Source organism: Plectropomus leopardus, chromosome 20 (genome assembly GCF_026936395.1).
Source record: "Plectropomus leopardus strain MGB_pleo_1.0 chromosome 20, ASM2693639v1, whole genome shotgun sequence".
Lineage (NCBI taxonomy): Eukaryota > Metazoa > Chordata > Actinopteri > Perciformes > Serranidae > Plectropomus > Plectropomus leopardus.
The window spans coordinates 26,595,570-26,615,214 of NC_142195.1; the positions used below are offsets into that span (position 1 = coordinate 26,595,570).

A 19,645-nucleotide genomic window follows, 5' to 3' on the forward strand; every position below is an offset into this window, starting at 1 on the left:
AATAAGATAAGATAAGATAATCCTTTATTGATCCCCAGAGGGGAAATTCAAGTTTTGCAGCAGTTCAAGGGTAAAAGTTGCAAAATAAATGAATATTAAAGTGCAGAAAATACAATGCAATGTTATTAAATACAGTGTGGAAAGTAAGCATCAGAGTCTGTATTGACAGTGTTTGGATTGTGGATTGGGGAATATATACATATACATATATATATTTTTTACATATATTTTACATATTATCTATGTCCTTTTTTTGTTGTAGATTCATGTGGTCTGTTCATTACTGTTTGTTTGGGGTGTTATGGTCCCTTTTGGGTTTTGATTTACAGTTGATGAATATGTCTCTATCAACATTTATTATTTGCATGGTTCTGTAAACACAAGAAAAATTAAAAATCGATCACAAAAAAATTCACAAAAATTTGATCACGAATATTACTAAATGAAAAGGTGAACAAAATAGAGAACAATAAATGCAAATCTTATTTTTAAAATGATGCACCATGTTTGTCATCAGTGGTTTTATTGTGAAATCGCAAACCGGATGTGTCGGGGTTACCGTTGTGAACTAACGTCCGTGCAGCCAGCTGCTGCAGCTGAAGGAATCCGGCTGATACATCGGTCTGCTCACGGGGCGCTCAGTGAGGGGAAACCTCGTGGATTCAGCCGCTGAGAGCACAACCATCCGACCTCCACAGCGGCGGAAAAAGAGACTTAAATCGGCTGTGAGAAGACGAAACTACCATGATGGCGGTCCTGGGAAGCGCCGGTCGCTTGATCCAATGTGAGTGTGCTAACTTAGCCTAGTCTAAGCGGCGCGCGGACACATTCAACTTTTAAAATTTAGCTTTGAATTTAATGTCATAGCGTAAAATAGGTTGCTGTTGTTGTTTGACGCAGTTAAAATGCAGTTTGGACGCACGGGGCGGCGATGTTTAGTAGTTTAAACTCAACAACACGCTGACATTGGTATCATCATTTCATAAGCGAAAGTTAAGCTAGCAAAAATGTGGAAGCACAACATCCTGTCGGGACTTTCACAATATAATAATTAACGCAAATTAAACGCCTAAATCTGCTTTAAATTGGCTTTTAACATGTTAGACTCTCTTAACGCCTGCTTAAACGACCACGGTGTTACACTACATGTCAATATCTACTACTTTATGAACCCGAAATCAAATATTTATTAAAACATGAACGTTTATGTGCTTTTATTTTGCAAACAATAAGCGTTTCCGTAGCTAGCATGTAGCTAACTCCCGCTGTTTTGACGCACCCCCAGCATGACTGGAGGTTACAGTTTAATGTTAATGTTATATAATGGACTTATCCCGGACTTGTACCGCATTTAGTAACAGCTACAGGACCCGTAAATACCGCGCGCAGCCGGTAACGGTGCACGTTTTACGCGATGAGTGAGAGACATTCACGCGGAGTTACACAATTCCAGTGTTGTGAACTTGCATAATCGCAGCGGGCCTCCTGGCGGCGCTCCGAGGTACTGCACCACTCACTGCGATACACTACAGCTCCTAACTTTTTTATTTTAAATACATTTATAATATTATATTTTCGGTGTGCCCTCTGCAGCTCGTAATATATGTATTTTTATTTATTTTTTACGCTAACTTTTATGACAGTGGTGCTTATTATTTAAACGTGTTGAGGTTTACTCAGTGTGACCTCATGTCACAGAGGTCATCGTAGAGTTGATATTTGACTATATTTTTTAGCATCTAAAATGTTGTTCAGACCGACAGAACTTAAATAAAATTCTGCTTGAGATACGTTTCTGAAAAACCACAATTATGAGATGGCACAAAAATATGCAAAGGAACTGTAGGTAGACGCAAAATAATCGACATACTGATACTGATTATTAGTAGTTAATGAGACAGATAACTGATATTTGGAACTGATATGCATTTAAAATAAAAATCTTTGTCAATAGTAAGATTTTGGAGTATAACAAACACCAACACAAAACTTTGTTTTAATGTTTATAGCATGTGTTTAATCAAAAACTTGAAACTTCATGTACAGCAAGTTCCCAGAAACATTTTTTTATAAAGTGAAAACTTTATATAATTAAAAGTTCTTTGCACCTTTTTAATAAATTATTTTTTTCATTGATCATTAGAAGAAATAACCAGAAATAATTCCAAAAACCAGTCAGGCCGATAATCTGCGGACCCTGACAAAATAGCTACATAAAGCACAAAACAATTACAAAGAGACACAAAATGTCTAGCAAGAGACACAAAATGACCAAAAATGACTATAAAGAGTCACAAAATGACTACAAGGTGATGCAAAATGATCAAAAATCATCCTCAAAAATTACCTAAATAAGACACAAAGAAACAAAAACGAGCAAATGAAGACAGAAAACGAATACCAAGAGACACATCACACTCAAAAAAAGAGAAAAAATATAAGTCGGAGATACAAAACAAGGACAAAGAGACAAAAAAGAAACAAGAAGACACAAAATGATGTCAAATAGATACAAAATTGTCTAAAATTTTGTTTTAGAAATGGAGGAGTGGGGGGAAAAATGCCCAGAAAACTATAATTAGAATTAGGCTTCAGAAAAAAGTTCAGTTCCCCTTTTTTGGTGGTGGAGGGGTGCTTGTCTTTTCAAGTTGCTCATTGCTTTCTGTCCATGTTTTTGGAAGATTTCAGTTTCAATTTCAAATGGTTAATAAAGCAAATGTATGAATGAATGACTTGTTTTCTTCTCCTGCCGTAGTTGCCAGGAGCAGCGTCAGTCTGAGTGTGCGGAGACGCTCCACCGCTGCAGCTTTAGCTCAGACTGCGACGCCAGAAACGCAGGAGAACAGGTGACCCGCACTAAACACTGTTTTATGTAATTATTTTAGCAGTTTGCATTACCATAAAAGAAAGCTTTCTCCTCATATTTTATTGTAAACTTAAAATTAAATTAAATTCTCTCTAAAGGGTAACTAAAGTAAAATTCCCTTCAAAAGTCATGAATTTATCAGTTTGTATGTTTTCATTCATATGTCCGCTTTTCTTGTAACATTTCTGTAGGATTTCACTTTCTGATATTACAAATCCGAGTATTTCCTTTTCCAGACCGGCTATGCTTCCTCCTTGTGTGGGAGCTATGCTATATCCGGTTAAAAAGGACAGCCAAAAAGTTCAAATATTTTAACTTTACAGTAACAGCAATGCCGTCTGCTGTTACCGTTATTATCGGCCAGCCTTCCCTAATTTTACCGTCCTGCTGTCGTTCACTAATACGACATCCGGTTTGCCGTCTGTCGTCTGCCGGATTTTATTTAATACATTCTGTTAAATTCCTTTGAAGATTTCACTACGTATTTTACACGAGTCTGGACTGATGTGTTAATTAGTTGGCGGAGGCATACAACCACAAAGCAGTAATTCCAGTTCTGGAGAGAATAAAACCAGCATTGCTTTCATGTTTACTTGCAGGAAGTCTTCCTCTTCAATGGCAGGCCAGCGCTTTGTTGCGACCTGCAGATCAGTGTAACTCAGTGACACTATTTGCAGAAACGTGTATCACATCAACCCTCTGTCTGTGCATAAGACAAATAAAAACCAGGAGCTGCACGTAGAAAAACTCTAGTTTGTTTCATTTGTCTCTCTGTAATGTTTTTAGAGTAGAATTACAGATTATAACACTGTTGACTCAGACAATGGTGGATCCTTGCTCTTCTGCTCTCTTTCGATGTCTTTTGATCCTTCTCGTCTCAGCTTCTAACATTTTTTTGGCTGTAATCTGCCCTTTGAAGATGATAACCAAACAATAATTATGAATGAGACAGCAGATTCTTGAGGGACATTGGAGGCACAGAGGTGTATGAAGAAGCAGAAGTCAGAGTTGTGCATGTGTGAATCTGCACAGGTGCTGAAGTGAGCAGCTGAAAGCATTACGGCACACGTCAGAACTTATGGACAAGTTCATATCAGCTGGTTGATTGTGACGTTAAAGCTATGCGACCATGATGTAGTTCCACTATAGCCTAATATTAGCTTTTAACTTCCAGAAATAGCATTTAAGCTTCAAAAGTCGTAAAGGTGGCGTGAAGATGTAAACATGTAAGCATCATGTTATGTTATGTTTATCAGTTTTCACAAAATTTAAATGAAAAATCACATTTGCTCTTTGATGACAGAACCACAGCGATGTTAACTTCCAGTTTGGCCTGCGAAAACAAAATAACGTAAAGCCTGCAGCACTCTTCAGACTATCTTTGCAGAAATATCAAATTCCTATGAATTGTGTTTTTTTTAACATAATGGCATTAGCAATCAAATACCCACAATTCATTTGTGCATTAGCAGATATAAATCAATACATTGCAAGATTTACTTATAGACGGACTCATTAATTACCCATCGTTAATAATCAATAAGCTCTACATGTTTGTGCAGTGAGTCGAGGCCCTCTGAGATATGAATTATTGATTATGAATCTCTTGCGCCTGCAGGAAGCCGAAGACGGGCGTCTTGATGCTGAACATGGGAGGACCCGAAAAACTAGAAGATGTTCACGACTTCCTGCTGCGGCTCTTCATGGACACAGACCTGATGAAACTTCCCGTACAGAAGTATGCACGCGCGCGTGCACACACACACACACACACACACACACACACACACTCAGAATATTAAGTCTCATTCATGAATTGTTAGTAAATCTGTGTGTCGGTTTGCACATGAAAGTCTTGATACTAAAAAACTACAAAAGGATTCAACAATATGAACAATATTGGAAACTTGTGTTTAATTGTAAATATGTGTGTGTTTGTTCATGATACTAATCAATCGTAGATCGACAACACGCTTCTGATAATCAGCAGCGTAGACACCTGCTCATAAGAAGGTGAAAATGACTCTGCATCCTGTCGACCTGCGAACATCGACAAAGAAAAAGAGAAAAACTTTTCAGATGCTGAGATTTAAGTTATTTTGGCTGAAGTGGAGGTGAGAAAATATTAGGGCTGTCAAAGGATAATCTTTAAAATCGCTATTAATCGCAGAATTTCTATAGTTAATTACAACTAATTGCATTTTTAATCACACGTTTTCAATTCCATTATTTTGCATTACAAAACTATTTTGAATTCCATATTAAAAAAGATAAAGCAAATTTTACCAGATTATCTCAATTAGAAGTTAAATGACTACAAAAAGCTGCATGAGGCTGACATAAAGTGGGCAAGTCTGTAAAGGGGAGACTCATGAATACCCACAACACTGTTCTGCCCTCAGATATTTTGACGTCAGAGGTTAAGGGATTTCTGTTAAATGGCCATGCTGTTTTTCCATTGCCAAAAATTATCTTTGGGGCGTTATTCTGCTTGCTAGAAATGTCCTGAAATCCTAAAAATGACCTAAAATTCCACAAACATGTAAAATCCTAGAAACATCCTCAAATTTGAGGAATGTCCTAAAGCCGTTGAAACACTGACCCCTGAAAATGCATCCTGTTATTTTGCAAAAGTGGCCCCAAACCAAAGCAAGTTCAGGATCCCTGTTGTAAAGTCAGGGTGCGCGCTGCGCTCTGTTTGTCTGCTTCACAATAACCAAACAACAAAGTGTTTCTTGTTGCTGCTTTTTTTAACCTGAAGAAAAAACTGATCCTTCTGAAGAAGTCTGTCTCAACCCGTTTGACTCATGACTCCCTGAAATGAATTTCTTGTGACCCAGCGTCACAGGTTCTGGTTTTAGAGTGGGTGTGAGTTACAAGAAGATCAACAAAAAAGATTTGTCATCTGATGTGAAAGTATCCAGTGTTTCAGAAGGGGAAAAAGAAAATTAGAGTAGAGAAAAGAAAGAAAGCGTTCTGTGGGAACAGAAATATAAATACATGTTTTTCTTTCATGCACTTTTAATCCTCTGTGACCCCCTCAGATTAATCTGGAGTCCTGAACAGACATCCTGATCCAGAATAATGATTTAATCACAGCACGTGTGATTTTAGACATGACTTAAAACTGAAAAATAGAAAAAAGTTTTAGGTTTTATATCAAGGTTGTGGCTGAAACCAGAAGCACAAAGACGTTTTATAAACTGGTTTTCATGCACAGACATGCATGTCCCCTTCAGGGTGAGATGCAATAACTTCTCTGACTTTTTATGTAGCGCCGCAATCACCTGATATTCACATTCTTGACTGCCGTCATCCTGTCGGTAAATAAGATGGCATTAACTGATGGCAATGATGGCGGTGTGTTTTTCTGTTGTGTCACGTTAAGCTGTGCAGGTTAAAAAGCAGAGCAGACAATAAAAACATGTTTGGGACAAACCGAGATCTTCCTCTTCGGCACAAAAGGACGCAGTAAACTTACTGTAGACGTGTCGTGGGACACACCCTGTTTTTTCTCTGAAAATGCTACTAAAATTGAAATTGCAAATATAAAATACGCTTAATGGAAATACGTACATTTCGGGCAAAAAAACGCTCCCATTTATCGCAAAAGAAGTTTTTACGCTCGCCAGAGGTGATCTTTCAGGTGATAAAAGCCATATCTCACCAAACTGCAATGGAAACACTTTCGCTTTTATAGGTGACGTGATGAACAACAAAGAGTCACTTCAAAGCAGCAGCAAAAAGCACTAGTGTTTTATTTATTATATAAATCTACTGTTATAAAATCTCAGCGTTCATAATGGGCTCTAATAGAGTCCACGAGTGTGGTTGTAGCTATTTGATTTGTCCTTTTGTTTTGCAGCAAGCTCGGCCCGTTCATCGCCAAGCGCCGCACGCCAAAGATCCAGGAGCAGTACAGCAAGATCGGAGGAGGCTCGCCCATCAAACACTGGACCTCCATGCAGGGAGAAGGCATGGTGAAGCTGCTGGACGAGATGAGTCCCGAGACAGGTGAGACAGACCCGGAGACCGTCCAGACACGGCCGCTTATCCCTTTGAAACCTTCCCAAAAGATGGGAAGATGGCAATCAGCAACTTAACACCGGGACCAAAAATTTGCAAAAACAAACAAAAATAAATAAATAAAAAGTTACAAGAAATTCCCTGAAAATTAGCAATAAAAGAAAAGTTTAAAAAAATCAACAATAAAGGAAATCAAATGAAAAATAATGCTGAAACAAACCATATATATATTTATATATTATATAAAAATCATATATACATATATTTTCTGTAATATAATTTTAAATATATAATGATAATCATATAGGTTTCTGGACATTTTCCCCTTTTTTGTAATAATATTTTTCTCTATTTCTCGCTATTTAAAAACTCATTTTCAGGTTGTTTTCTTTTCACATTTTACCAATTTCTTGTTTGCTTATGTTTTCCAAAGAAACCAAAGCAATCTGCTCAGATTTTAAAGGGTTAAGTGAAGAAACGACAAAAAAAGGATGTCAATCCATGTTTCAGAGGCACGGTCCTGTCTGTCAAACTCTGCATTTAAACCCAGAGACTGCAGGAGGACGTAGAGGTCCGAGCGTCTCACGGGCTTTAGATTAGGTACGAATCATCAGGGAAGACGCATCACGTAAACATTTCTTTAGTCTGACAAAAGAGCCGCTGTGTTTCCAGCTGCTGGACTTTTAAGCAGCAAAGCGTGTGTGAAGTGCAGATAGTGACACAGTGGAGGAGTGTCTCGTCACATGGCTGCACACACCTCACTGATAAAAAAAACCAAACTGCCATCTGAAGACTGAGCACATGTAGCGTGTTAGTGTGTGTTAGTGTGTGTTAGTGTGTGTTAGTGTGTGTTAGTGTGTGTTAGTGTTCAGCTTCTCAGAGAGTCAGAAAAAGCATGAAATTAGATTTTAGTAATTTTCCACTTTGCTTCGGTTTCCAGATTAAAAGACATTTTTCATTTAAGTGGTGTGCATCAGGCTTTTTGCTGCGTTGCAGTTTCCGAGTTGGGAAGTCGTTCTTCCGGCTTGGTTGTGTTTATTTGCTTCGAGGTCGAAAGTGGGAACAACATGGAAGCTACAAAAAAGATGGGCTGCATTTTAATGCTAACAGTGTTTAAACAAGAGGTTGATAGCTGTTTCCAGTTTATTTATGTTTTTATGTATTTATACATACATTATACATTTTTTTAAACATTTTTTTTAAATATGATATACGAATTATATATATACTGTATATATATATATTTTATAGAACACTATTTTAAATTTTTTGATTTAACATATACAAAAGACTTAACAAGTGTAAATGTAAAACACATATCTGTTAGACAAACAACAAATAAACAAACAATCATATCGTCTCTGGCAACTGAAAATTCCAATTCTTATGAATAATAATAATAATAATAACTGACACCAACTGTAAAGATAAAATAAAAATGTGTAAAAATGGCAATAAAGATCATATTTGTATTTTTTAATAACCATTTTTTCTCAAACAGTAATGACTTTATATGACGTGGTCGGCAGTAATTGACTCCGTATGTCTCGTCAGCTCCTCACAAGTTCTACATCGGTTTCCGGTACGTTCACCCGCTGACGGAGGAGGCCATCGAGGAGATGGAGAAAGACGGAGTGGAGAGAGCTGTGGCCTTCACACAGTACCCGCAGTACAGCTGCTCCACCACAGGTGACGCTCACACACGGCACGGACACAGGAAACGAGATCAAATAATACGCAATTAAAAACAGACAAATTTAATATCCTCTGCACAGCTGCTTCATGATACAGTGATTTTGTTTCGAAGTTAACACGTTTCCAAAGACTATATGTGCTGAATTCATTAAATCTTTGTAGAAAAAGAAAAATTGTGAGATAAAATAGACTTAAGTGACCGTTAGTGTGACCGCACCCAGAGTGCAATCCACCCTGTTCCCCTCTGATAAACACACTGGCTCCTACACACACACACACACACACACACACACACACACACACACACACACACACACACACACACTCTTTGTGTTTTTTGCAAGATGCCATTTGACAGCATCTTTGTTTATTAGAGGTGATTGTTATGTTGTTTTGTTGTTTATGGCGTCGCTGACAAAAACAAAACTACAGTCAGTGTTGATGGATCAAACATCGTACTGAAGCTTTAAAACTCTTAAAGACAGAAGAAATAAATCTGTTTCTCTCCCTTTTTTTAAATCTTTGTAAACAGCTCAGGACATGTTTATAACATTAATGTCTTTGTTTGTTTGTTTGTTTGTTTGTTTGTTTGTTTGTTTGTTGTGTAATCAGGCAGCAGTCTGAACGCCATCTACCGTTACTACAGCAACAGAGGCGAAAGGCCAAAAATGCGCTGGAGTGTCATCGACCGTTGGCCCACACACCCTCTGCTGGTGGAGGTCAGACACACACACACACACACACACACACACACACACACACACACACACACACACACACACACACACACACACACACACACACACACACACACGTACACACAGCGAAACAGCATTACCCGTCAGGCCCCTCCTCCTCCTCTCAGAGCACAAAAACAACAAATGTTGGAACATTAATTGAAAAGGGCAAAAAAGTTGTCATGACAACTAATGAGCTGAAAGTGTCACTGCTTGGTAATCATAGCAACGAACAGCTGACTGTATTTTTAGATCTCAGCATGAAGCATTCATGGTGGGAAGCAGCGAGCACTGTCAGAAGCTCTGAGGAAAATGATGGTTTTGGTTTTTCAGTAAAACAGAAAATTGGAGAAAAAAACAACATAAAATACAAATGTTCTGTGTGTGTGTGTGTGTGTGTGTGTGTGTGTGTGTGTGTGTGTGTGTGTATGTGTGCGTGTGCGTGTGCGTGTGTGTGTGCAGTGTTTTGCAGAACACGTCAGTAACGAGCTGCTGAAGTTTCCAGAAGAGAAGAGAGACGATGTTGTCATTCTGTTCTCGGCACATTCGCTCCCCATGGCTGTAAGTACCGTGAGGTACTCTTCACTAATATTATGTAAAAAAAGGACGTCAGTTAGGGGTCGATTAAATGAGCAATGATCATGTAACATTGGTGCAAAGTCTAAACATCGATCCATATAATACTCTTTCACACACGCTCTTATTTTGAAATTCTGCGTCACTGTCATGCAGCGTCAGGTGAGGAGAACGCCATTTACTCGGAGTAAATCATCAGTGTGGAAATGTTTTGTTTTTGGAGAACAGTGTAGGAGCCATGAATTCATTCAAAAAGGGAAATAATTTTGTAATATTAATATTGATCTGAGATGGTTTATATTTTTGGGATATTATTATTTATTAGTTTCATGTGTCGGGTGGATAGGAGAGAGGGGGAAGTGGGTCGCTGTATTTTTGTTGACTGCACACTAAGTTTGTGCACGTTATAAAAAGTTGATTCCTTTGCGTTAATACACTTTTGGAGGCATTTTTTGGGATCAGCGAATCATATGTTGGCGTGTCAGGTACAGACAGAGCTCATGAAACACGCACGTTGACCACGAGACACACACAGTCGACACTTTTCAACACGCTCTCACGCCACAAGTGCGTTTTCTCGCAGTGAAAAATGAATAACGGATAACTGTCACGTCACGCAGCTGCACCGTTTACACGCATCGGTGCACGAAAACATCAGATTGTATCAGAGGACATCCCGTGTAAACGGTTAACCCCGAAATCTTCAGTCAGATCGATTTCAATCAGAAAAAGTGTGCATGTAAACGCAGCTCATGTTACTGGTAAAACTACTGTTACTGCTGCTATTTGTAGTACTACTACAAGTGGACAAATACTTCTGCCGATGACTGTAGTGGAAATACTGCTAATGCTTCTTAAAGGCGTCTTTTTTTTTTTCTTTATGTTGTTACTTCTCTCTTTTACTACGAGATAATCCTTAATTAGTCCCACAATGAGGAAATGTGCAGAGTAGCAGCAGCTATAGTACGGGATAAAAAGAACAATATAATAGTAAAAAATAATTACAAATATAAAAAAATATTGAATAATAAAAAACCACCACCATTTATCAAAAACTGTCCACTGTGATTGTATGCGAGGGCCGTTCACCTGCATATGAGTCTCTTCTGAAACATCACTGTCTTTGTAAAATAATGTCGACTTTTTAAATGAAGAGGAAAAAAGTCCGTGTGGCTGCTGACGCTGCTGCTCGTGTTTCGTATGCAGGTTGTAAACAGAGGCGACCCGTATCCTCAGGAGGTGGGAGCCACAGTTCAGAGAGTCATGGAGAGACTGGGACACTGTAACCCTTACAGACTAGTGTGGCAGTCCAGGGTGAGCACACACACACACACACACACACACACACACACACACACACACACACACACACACACACACACACACACACACACACACACACACACACACACACACACACACACACACACACACACACAAAGCTCACAAATCTGGGTCCTGACAGGGAGCACATCAAGTGCCCGAGTGAATGATCCATCAAATTAAAGCGTATTTATTAGGCAATAACCGGTCGTGTCACTATATAAATATAAATAAAGCTGTGGGACCATCTAGTGGCTGTTTGCTGATCGTGAACAACAGCGGCCCAAACAACTGCCACTCTAACAATCAGTTTGTGAGTGAGTGCTACGATTTTTTCCGAGTGCAAAGTTGTCAAAATTGTAATCCAAACACGCATCAAATTGTGCTGACGTCAATATGCAAAAGAGGAATCTACAATTTAAGAAAATGAAGAAATTATGATTTCATTTAGTGAACAAGGGACGCCTAAACACGGACGGTTGATGGTTCGGCGTTACGCATTTTTGCTACTGACGTCTTCATATATGTGATATCCAGTAAGGATTGCAGCCAGTGATTCGGAGAGAGAAAGAGGAGGCTGCCAACAGAGCTGTGAAGGGATGACATATTTTTGTACGCCAAACAGGAAGTTGGCATCACACTAATTCCCTCGTCAAAAACAATATTGGATTTTCAATTATGGGCAAAAATAAGCTCTGTGACGAACACAAGTTTATGATACTTCCACAGTTTGTTTGTTGTTTGATTTAGCGCACACAATTGAAAAATATTATAAACAGATAAATCGACAAGTTTGAGTGCGACTCCGTAAAGCTGTAAAGGTGGCGAGTGGGTTGAATGTGTTTGTGTGTCAGTGTGATGGCGTCTAACGTCCCCGACAAACACTGCAGTCTGCTTTTTTTAAGACACGTAAAACCTTAAAAGTTCAAAAATCTGGGTTTACGGATGTACTTTATGTTGCAGAACAAAACGTCTAAATACCTTTATCCTGTGTCAACCACAGACCTTATTTAAGGCATTTTACCAAAAACCCATTCAAAAAACCCAGAGACTTTGAGACGAGGGAACCAGAAGTGCAAAAACAACCGTACTTCTGCGTTTCAGACTCATTACTTCACACCTCTAACATTTTTTGTGCTGCTGTCTGGCATGTATGGCTGTATCATTATGATGTCCCACCCTTTTTAAACTGCTTAAATAAAGTCATGGAAATGGGGTGAAATATTATGGATAAGTGACGGTAAAGTTTTGAAAATTCGTTGGTAACGATGTGTGAGAACAGCAGTGCTGCCAGTTTTATGTTTCTCTGTTTGCCACAAGATGGAGCCACTTGACTGTTTAATACTGCAGTGATATTAGAGCAGGAAACCTCAAAACTCTTAACCTTCAGGTCACAGCGACTCATATTTACAATGCAGTGTGCAGTTCATCTATTTAAGAAGGGAAAATGTACATTAATTTATATTTAAACAAATGGAAATGAAGCCGAGTTAGCTGCGGTGCTCGTTTTCATCGGTAGTCCCTTCCTGATGTTGACAGGCATCCTAAAATAGAGAAATAAAAAAGGAAATATAAACAAACAACAGTAAGATTTAAAAAACATAACAAAAGATCACTAGATTACTATAAGTAAGAGGAAAAATATTTATTTTGGTCTGAATTTTATCTTTAATCTTTTGAAATCTGCATCAATATCACTTCTCTTGTGCTGCCTTCAGACATCTTTAATAAGCATTTAAGACTTTGAAATGTGAACAAATTGGTTTGATTTCTTTCTAAAACATGAGGAAAAAAGGGCATGAAATTAGTAAAAGGTGACATGAAAATAACCTGAAATTTAGCTAACAAAGAGAGTGAGAGAAAATCATTAGAAAATGATCTATTTAAAATTAACTATCTATAACTATAACTATCTAACCAGAGAAAAAAAATCAATTTCAAATTCAAGAAAAGAAAAATTATTATAAATATCTATGAAAAAATGTAAGTAAAAAATAAATAAATAATAATAATAATAATGATGATTAATATAAAAATATTTAAATATATAGTTTTTATTTAGCATTTTTTACAGGTAATTTCCTGTTTTTGTTCCTTAGCTTTTTTTCTCTGATGTCCTGTTTTTTAATTTTTTTTATTTTAAATAATCAAGCCACTTTTCTCAGGTTTTAAAGGGGTTAAGACATAAATTTTGTTGATTTCATCACACGCTTGTTTTACATTCAGGTGTGAATTTTAGGAAATACCTGGACACAAACGCCTGCACACCTCCACCGTGGTTGTACTGAGCTGTTTTCACGTCCTGTGTCTGCTCTCTCAGGTGGGGCCCATGCCGTGGCTCGGCCCTCAGACGGACGAAGTGATCAAAGGTCTGTGTGAGCGAGGGAAGAAGAACATCCTGCTGGTGCCCATCGCCTTCACCTCCGACCACATAGAGACTTTACACGAGCTGGACATCGAGTACGGACAGGTGCTGGGGGAGGAGGTAAGCACGAGCAAAACTTAACTTCTCCAGCAGCTCCAGGCTGCTTTTAACGTTTGAGATGGAGGACTTTGTTGGGCTTGTTTTTGGCATGTTGGAAATGCATGTCATGTATTTACGCTTAAACCACATTCAGGGCTTGTTACATGTAGGCAGAAGTGTTTTAAGTAATAATTTTTTATGAAAATGTGTGTTTGTGAAGTACTGAGCATACAACTAGATAAACTGGCCTTGGATTATGCTGTAAAAGTTTTGTGCGAGTTTGTAAACTGGTGTTTTGATATAGTTTATATATAGTTATATATAGTTTTGCCCCTAAATCTTCAATTAATAGAGAATGTTCACATTTTTGGGATTCTTGGTTCATCGTGCAGGCATTTGAGAAAAAGTAGTTTTCCTCACGAATTTAGTGTAACAAAGGGTGAGAAATTGAGATATAAATCAATAATAACAATAACTTCATTTATACAGCACCCTTAAAAACACTTGTTTACAAAGTGCTTCAGCAGCTAAATGGTCATTTTTTGGTGAAATATTCCTTTAAGTTGGCAAAAGTGTATTTGTCAGCTGCAGTCGTGTTTCCTGTGTGTCTGTCTCTTTGTGTAAAGGCACCAGTGAGGTGACCACTAATCAATGTGACTGGTGCCACAAAGACACACACACACACACACACACACACACACACACACACACACACACACACACACACACACACACACACACACACACACACACACCATTGTTTGTAGTTGTACATTTGTGAGAAGCTTGACAAAAAAATTCACGTCATTCATTCTTTCATCATTTCAAAATCCCATTCATTCCCAGGCTTTTACCTCATGATAAAAAATACCCCAAAATCTGCTCATTGTTCAAAAAATGTCCTGCTGTTGAAAAAATTAGCCTGAAAAATAAAAAATATATTTTTTATTTTTTTAATTTATTTTTTTATGATTATTTTTTTGTGAAATTGGCTTGTTTTTCTTTTATATTGCATGATTGTATTTTTTAAAATTATTTTTATATTATTTTACTTGCAATAATTTATGTTGTACACTTTAAATTGGACATTTTTTAATATGTACTCACACCTCTCTTGAGAGTGAGATCTTTATCTTTCATGATTAAATAAAGGTTTGTATTTATCATTTTGCTGAACTAAATTCAGGGATATTGTTCAGTATGAATATTATCTGGAGGGTTTTTTGCACATAACCTGTTTGATGAAGTTCATATGAGGGTTGTTGTGTTTGGATGTTTGTTTTGTGACAACTTGTCTTTCTGTTTGTCTTCAGTGTGGAGTGGAGAACCTCAAGAGAGCTGAGTCATTAAACGGGAACCCTCTCTTTATGAAGGTACGTGACACACACACACACACACACACACACACACACACACACACACACACACACACACACACACACACACACACACACACACACACACACACACACACACACGGAGCTGACTCATCTCTACAAACATCAGAAATATTGACATAAAAGTTGGTAACCATCACAGAATATTATAGAGGACAAATGAAATGTATAAAGGGGGCAAAGTCTAAAACGCCCATTCATAAAAATTTGGATGAAACACATCCTACAAAAAATAAATAAATAAATAAATTATAACTTACATTACATAATTCTGTGTCTGGGGTGAAATATAATTTCTCAAAGATTTATATGCATAAAATAAATATGATGTATGAAATATTTTGTTTTATTTTATTTTATTTTTTGTCCTAAATAATAAAAAAATGTGTTAAAAGCCTTCAAAATATAAAACTAACAGTGTGTACTAATAATCAAAAATGTACAGCTTTCATGTTTGTTTTTAAATGTTTTTTGGGTTGTTTATTTGTGAAAATGTTGGCCCTTTATACCTTTGAAATCTGAGCAACGTGGCTTTAATTCTTTCAAAAACAAGTTAGGAAGGAAATGAGCATTGTAAGGAGAAATAACCCAAAAATTACCCCAAAAAAGTGCAAAAAAAATTACGCAAAAAAACCCCCAATAATCCAAAAAAGGAAATTTCAGTGCCTGAAAATAATAATTCTGTAAAAGTATTTTTTTGTGTGTAAATGTTGGCCCTTTATACTTTTGAAATCTCAGCAAATTGGTTTGAACTCTTTCGAAAACAGGAAGGGAATGAGCAACAAGTGCAAAAAACAACCAAAAAAAAAAACATTAGCCAAAAAAAGTGCAAAAAAAATAAATAAATACCAAATAAAAAATTACTTGGGAAAAAGTACCTAAAAATAGTAACAATTATATAAAAATAATTAAAAAATTGTAATTATGATAAATATAATTTAAGGTTCAGGGGTGTTCCTTAGCACTCTTCCCTTTCAAAAAGTAATTTTCCAAATCTGCTTATTTCCTCAAATCATTTCATGTCAAGCTTTTCGCTGCCTGGAAATAAAATAAGATGTTAATAATGAGAAATACCGACTGGATTTTTAAAAAATAGGCAGAAATATAAGAGCAGAGAAGTCAGCAGGAAAGCAGGCAGGACTGTAATAATAGAAAAGGAGGCGGCCGCAGAAGGTTTTGTGAAGTAAGTGAACTCCAGGCAGGAGACGGTCAATAAATGGATTCCTTCCTTCCTTCTCTCCTCGTCTCCTTTCTCACTTCCATCCATCCTTCCTTCCTCCTTCCCTTCATCCTCAACCCTGCAACCTTTCTCACAACAGTCGACTCCTCCAGCTGTGTGTGTGTGTGTGTGTGTGTGTGTGTGTGTGTGTGTGTGTGTGTGTGTGTGTGTGTAGGGTTTATTAAAGGAAGGGGGCAGATCAATGGGAACCTTTAGAGCTGACTACAGTAGAACTGAACCGCCCGGCTGGCTGGCTGGTCAAACCCGCCGCGCTCAGAGACCCCTCGCCAAGTCTCTGAGAGTCTGCGTGTGTGTGTGTGTGTGTGTGTGTGTGTGTGTGTGTGTGTGTGTGTGTGTGTGTGTGAGAGAGTGTATAAATCAATATCCAGAGGATGATTAGTTGGTAGTTACTGAAGGATGGTTTCCTCGGTGTGGTTTTAGTTTCTCAGTGAGCTGCATCAGTCTGCTGCCGTCTGCGAGCAGCAGCTGCTGGAAAATAAAGAAAAATACATTCATCAGAGTTTTTGCTGCAGAGCGCCGCTGATGTCAGGACTTTATTTGGTGATGAATTGCTATCTTTTACAATCAGCTCACGCCTCTTTTAGACATTCTTGCACTTGAATTTAATTTTCTCAGATTATTATTTATTTATTTAACTGGAGAAACCCGAGACAGCTGCAGCAGAAGTTACAGACAACACAGAGCAAAAATACAAAACGGAAATAAGCGATACAAAACACTAAAGAACACAAAGTAAAGGTACCACAAGGAAGGACTAAAAAGTATGTGGACACTTACTCTGATATCTATTCTGAAGTGTGTCCTTCTGTGTCCCCGTCCACAGCAGGACATCGTTAGCTTCAGTGCCGCTGTTATGGGACTGTACTTTTTTTAACAGCGGAGGGGGGGAGGCTTTTTTATTTTAACTAAATCAATGTTCATTTTGTTGTCGTTCAATATACGTACACACATGAAAAGAACGAAACTTGTCACTCAGGTCCAGCTGGGCACAGAAGAGTAAGTAAAAGAGAAAAACATGTCTTGCGTGTTTTGCAGCACCCCTTTCACATTTGTAAATAAAGAACAGTCCCTATCTCGAACCCCTGAGGAGGCTGACACCGTGACTAAGAACACACTCAACACAGAGTCCAGTTTAAGTCCAACTGAGGTGTTTACATGACGGAAAAGCTCGACCTCCAATCACATTATCTGGTGTTTTTATCCGATTTCTAGAAATTCGCTTTAGTCTGATTTCAGTCGTACTGACGCGTTTACATGTGTTTTTTAGTAAAGTTTTAAATAATTGAACTTTTTCTAACATCATGTAAAGGTGCAGACTGTCTGTCCTCATCTCTGTCTCAGTACTGATTGTGTGTCTTTTGTCCTGTCCAGGCTCTGGCAGACCTGGTCCAGTCCCACCTGAAGTCCAACCAGCCCTGTTCCCGTCAGCTGACCCTGCGCTGCCCGCTGTGCACCAACCCCACCTGCGGAGAAACCAAGGCTTTCTTCGCCAGCCAGACGCTCTCGTAGAAACACACACTCACACACACTCACACACACTCTGGTGCCCTTCCTGCAGCGATGCTACCTGTGAAGAAACTTAAGGCCTTCTTCGATTAACACACATAAACGCACACCGTCTCTGCACCCAGAGTGTCGGTTACAGAGAAAACACGAAGACCAAATGTTGTCTGCACAATCATTTTGACGTTCGTTTTATTGTATTTACACGCGAGGCGTTAACCACGAGACGTTCCTGACTTTATGAGAAAAATAACATCCAGGCACAAATTAGCAGCACTTAAATATTAATTAACTTAAAATAAACAAACGTCCTTATTTGGGGTTTTGCAGACGCCATTTGGTGACCAGATTTAAATAACCGACACTCTGCGGAGCTCGCTCACATCACATCGACGCTACAGGAAAAAGCCTTGCACTAGTTTTATTTTTGTTTATTTCAGCTCCCTTGGTTACATTCCATTTGCTTTGCCCCTGCAAACCCCCGTCAGAGACCCTGTTGCTCCTCTCGCTGGTGCTAAACGAATAACGACGACACCACACACACAAGGGATCTGATCGGTCGGCTGCTTCTCTCCTTCAGCCTTCTCACCCGTCACGTCACGCCCATCCTGCTGCGATCCTCGCAATGTGATTGGAGGAGGCTGGTGCTGCTCAGAACGCTGCTGCCTGATAGGTTGATACCACAGAGCTAAAAGGGTGACTGGCATTTTTAACCGTTTTTGTGTCTAAGTGACTAATTCGTTTTCTAAATTGGTCCAGTAGTGACCGAGAGCAGCCGAAAAAGAGGCTGAAGGGAACCGTCAGTTTCTGTCCACTAAAAGTGATTTTTGCCACTGACGGGCTCAGATATTTATTTAAATATCACCAACATTAAAGGTCCCTACAGAGAAAGACCTTCTTATTAACCCTTTGAAACCTGGATGGACATCAGTTTTTCTTGTGCTACATTCAGACATCTTTCACAAGCATTTTAAACCGTTAAATCCAGAGAAAAAAGAGGTTTAATTCTCCTCAAAAACATGCGAAAAGGCAATAAGCAAATCGCAAGAGAATGGAGAAAGGTGACAAGAGAAAAGAAAAAGAAAAAAAAGTTTAAAAATGAAAAATGAAGAGAGGAAATATATATTATAAAACTGCCCCCCCCCCAAAAAAAAAACAGGGAAAATATCCATAACTCATATTTTTGATTATTAGAATTATGTATTTATTCAAAACATATTACAGAGTATATGATTTTTTTTATTTTTTAGCACTTTTTCAGGTCATTTCCTTGTTGTTTTTTTTTGTTTTTTTACTTAGTTTCAAGAAACTTTTTGGTAACTTTGCTATTTTTTCTGTCATTTATCCTGAAGCTGCTTCCATGTTTGTGAAAGAAATTAAGCGGATTTGCTCAGGCTTGAAAGGGTTAAACAGTAAGATCCTTTTTTTAAAACCAGAAACAGCCGTGAAATCACCAGACTCCGCTGCAAAAAACAGTTAATTCATCATCTTAAAACACACTTCATTAAAAAGGCAACAGAACCGCGATAAAACTAACAAAAGCCGCCTTGGTTCGTCTTTTAACTGTTCCAACAATCACCAACTTAAATTAACCCTTAATTCACCCAGTTAGAGGTGAAAAGATGCTGGTTCTGTACACACTAAAATACTGTTTATTTAAATGCAGTCTGGCGGGTTTGACGACTGCGATATCGCGGCTGTTTCTTGTTTAAAAAAAAAAAGGTCTGTCGCTGTAGAGATCCTTTCCAAAATGTTGCCAGACACTAAAAACAGTCTGTCAGTGGCAAAAAGAAACACTTTCAGTGGACGTAACCGCCG

At 38.2% G+C, this 19,645-nt stretch overlaps 1 protein-coding gene across 1 annotated transcript; it reads left to right on the forward strand.

The window, feature by feature from the left end:
- The first annotated feature begins 556 nt into the window (after positions 1 to 556).
- On the forward strand, positions 557 to 18,966 carry fech (ferrochelatase). Its single transcript, XM_088070954.1, has 11 exons — positions 557 to 784; positions 2,756 to 2,846; positions 4,485 to 4,604; positions 6,732 to 6,880; positions 8,447 to 8,581; positions 9,200 to 9,306; positions 9,787 to 9,885; positions 11,107 to 11,214; positions 13,544 to 13,708; positions 15,001 to 15,060; positions 17,696 to 18,966. Exons 1-11 carry the CDS (start codon positions 745 to 747, stop codon positions 17,831 to 17,833), a joined length of 1,212 nt encoding a protein of 403 aa, XP_087927080.1. The 5' UTR covers positions 557 to 744; the 3' UTR covers positions 17,834 to 18,966.
- The last annotated feature ends 679 nt before the right edge of the window (positions 18,967 to 19,645 follow it).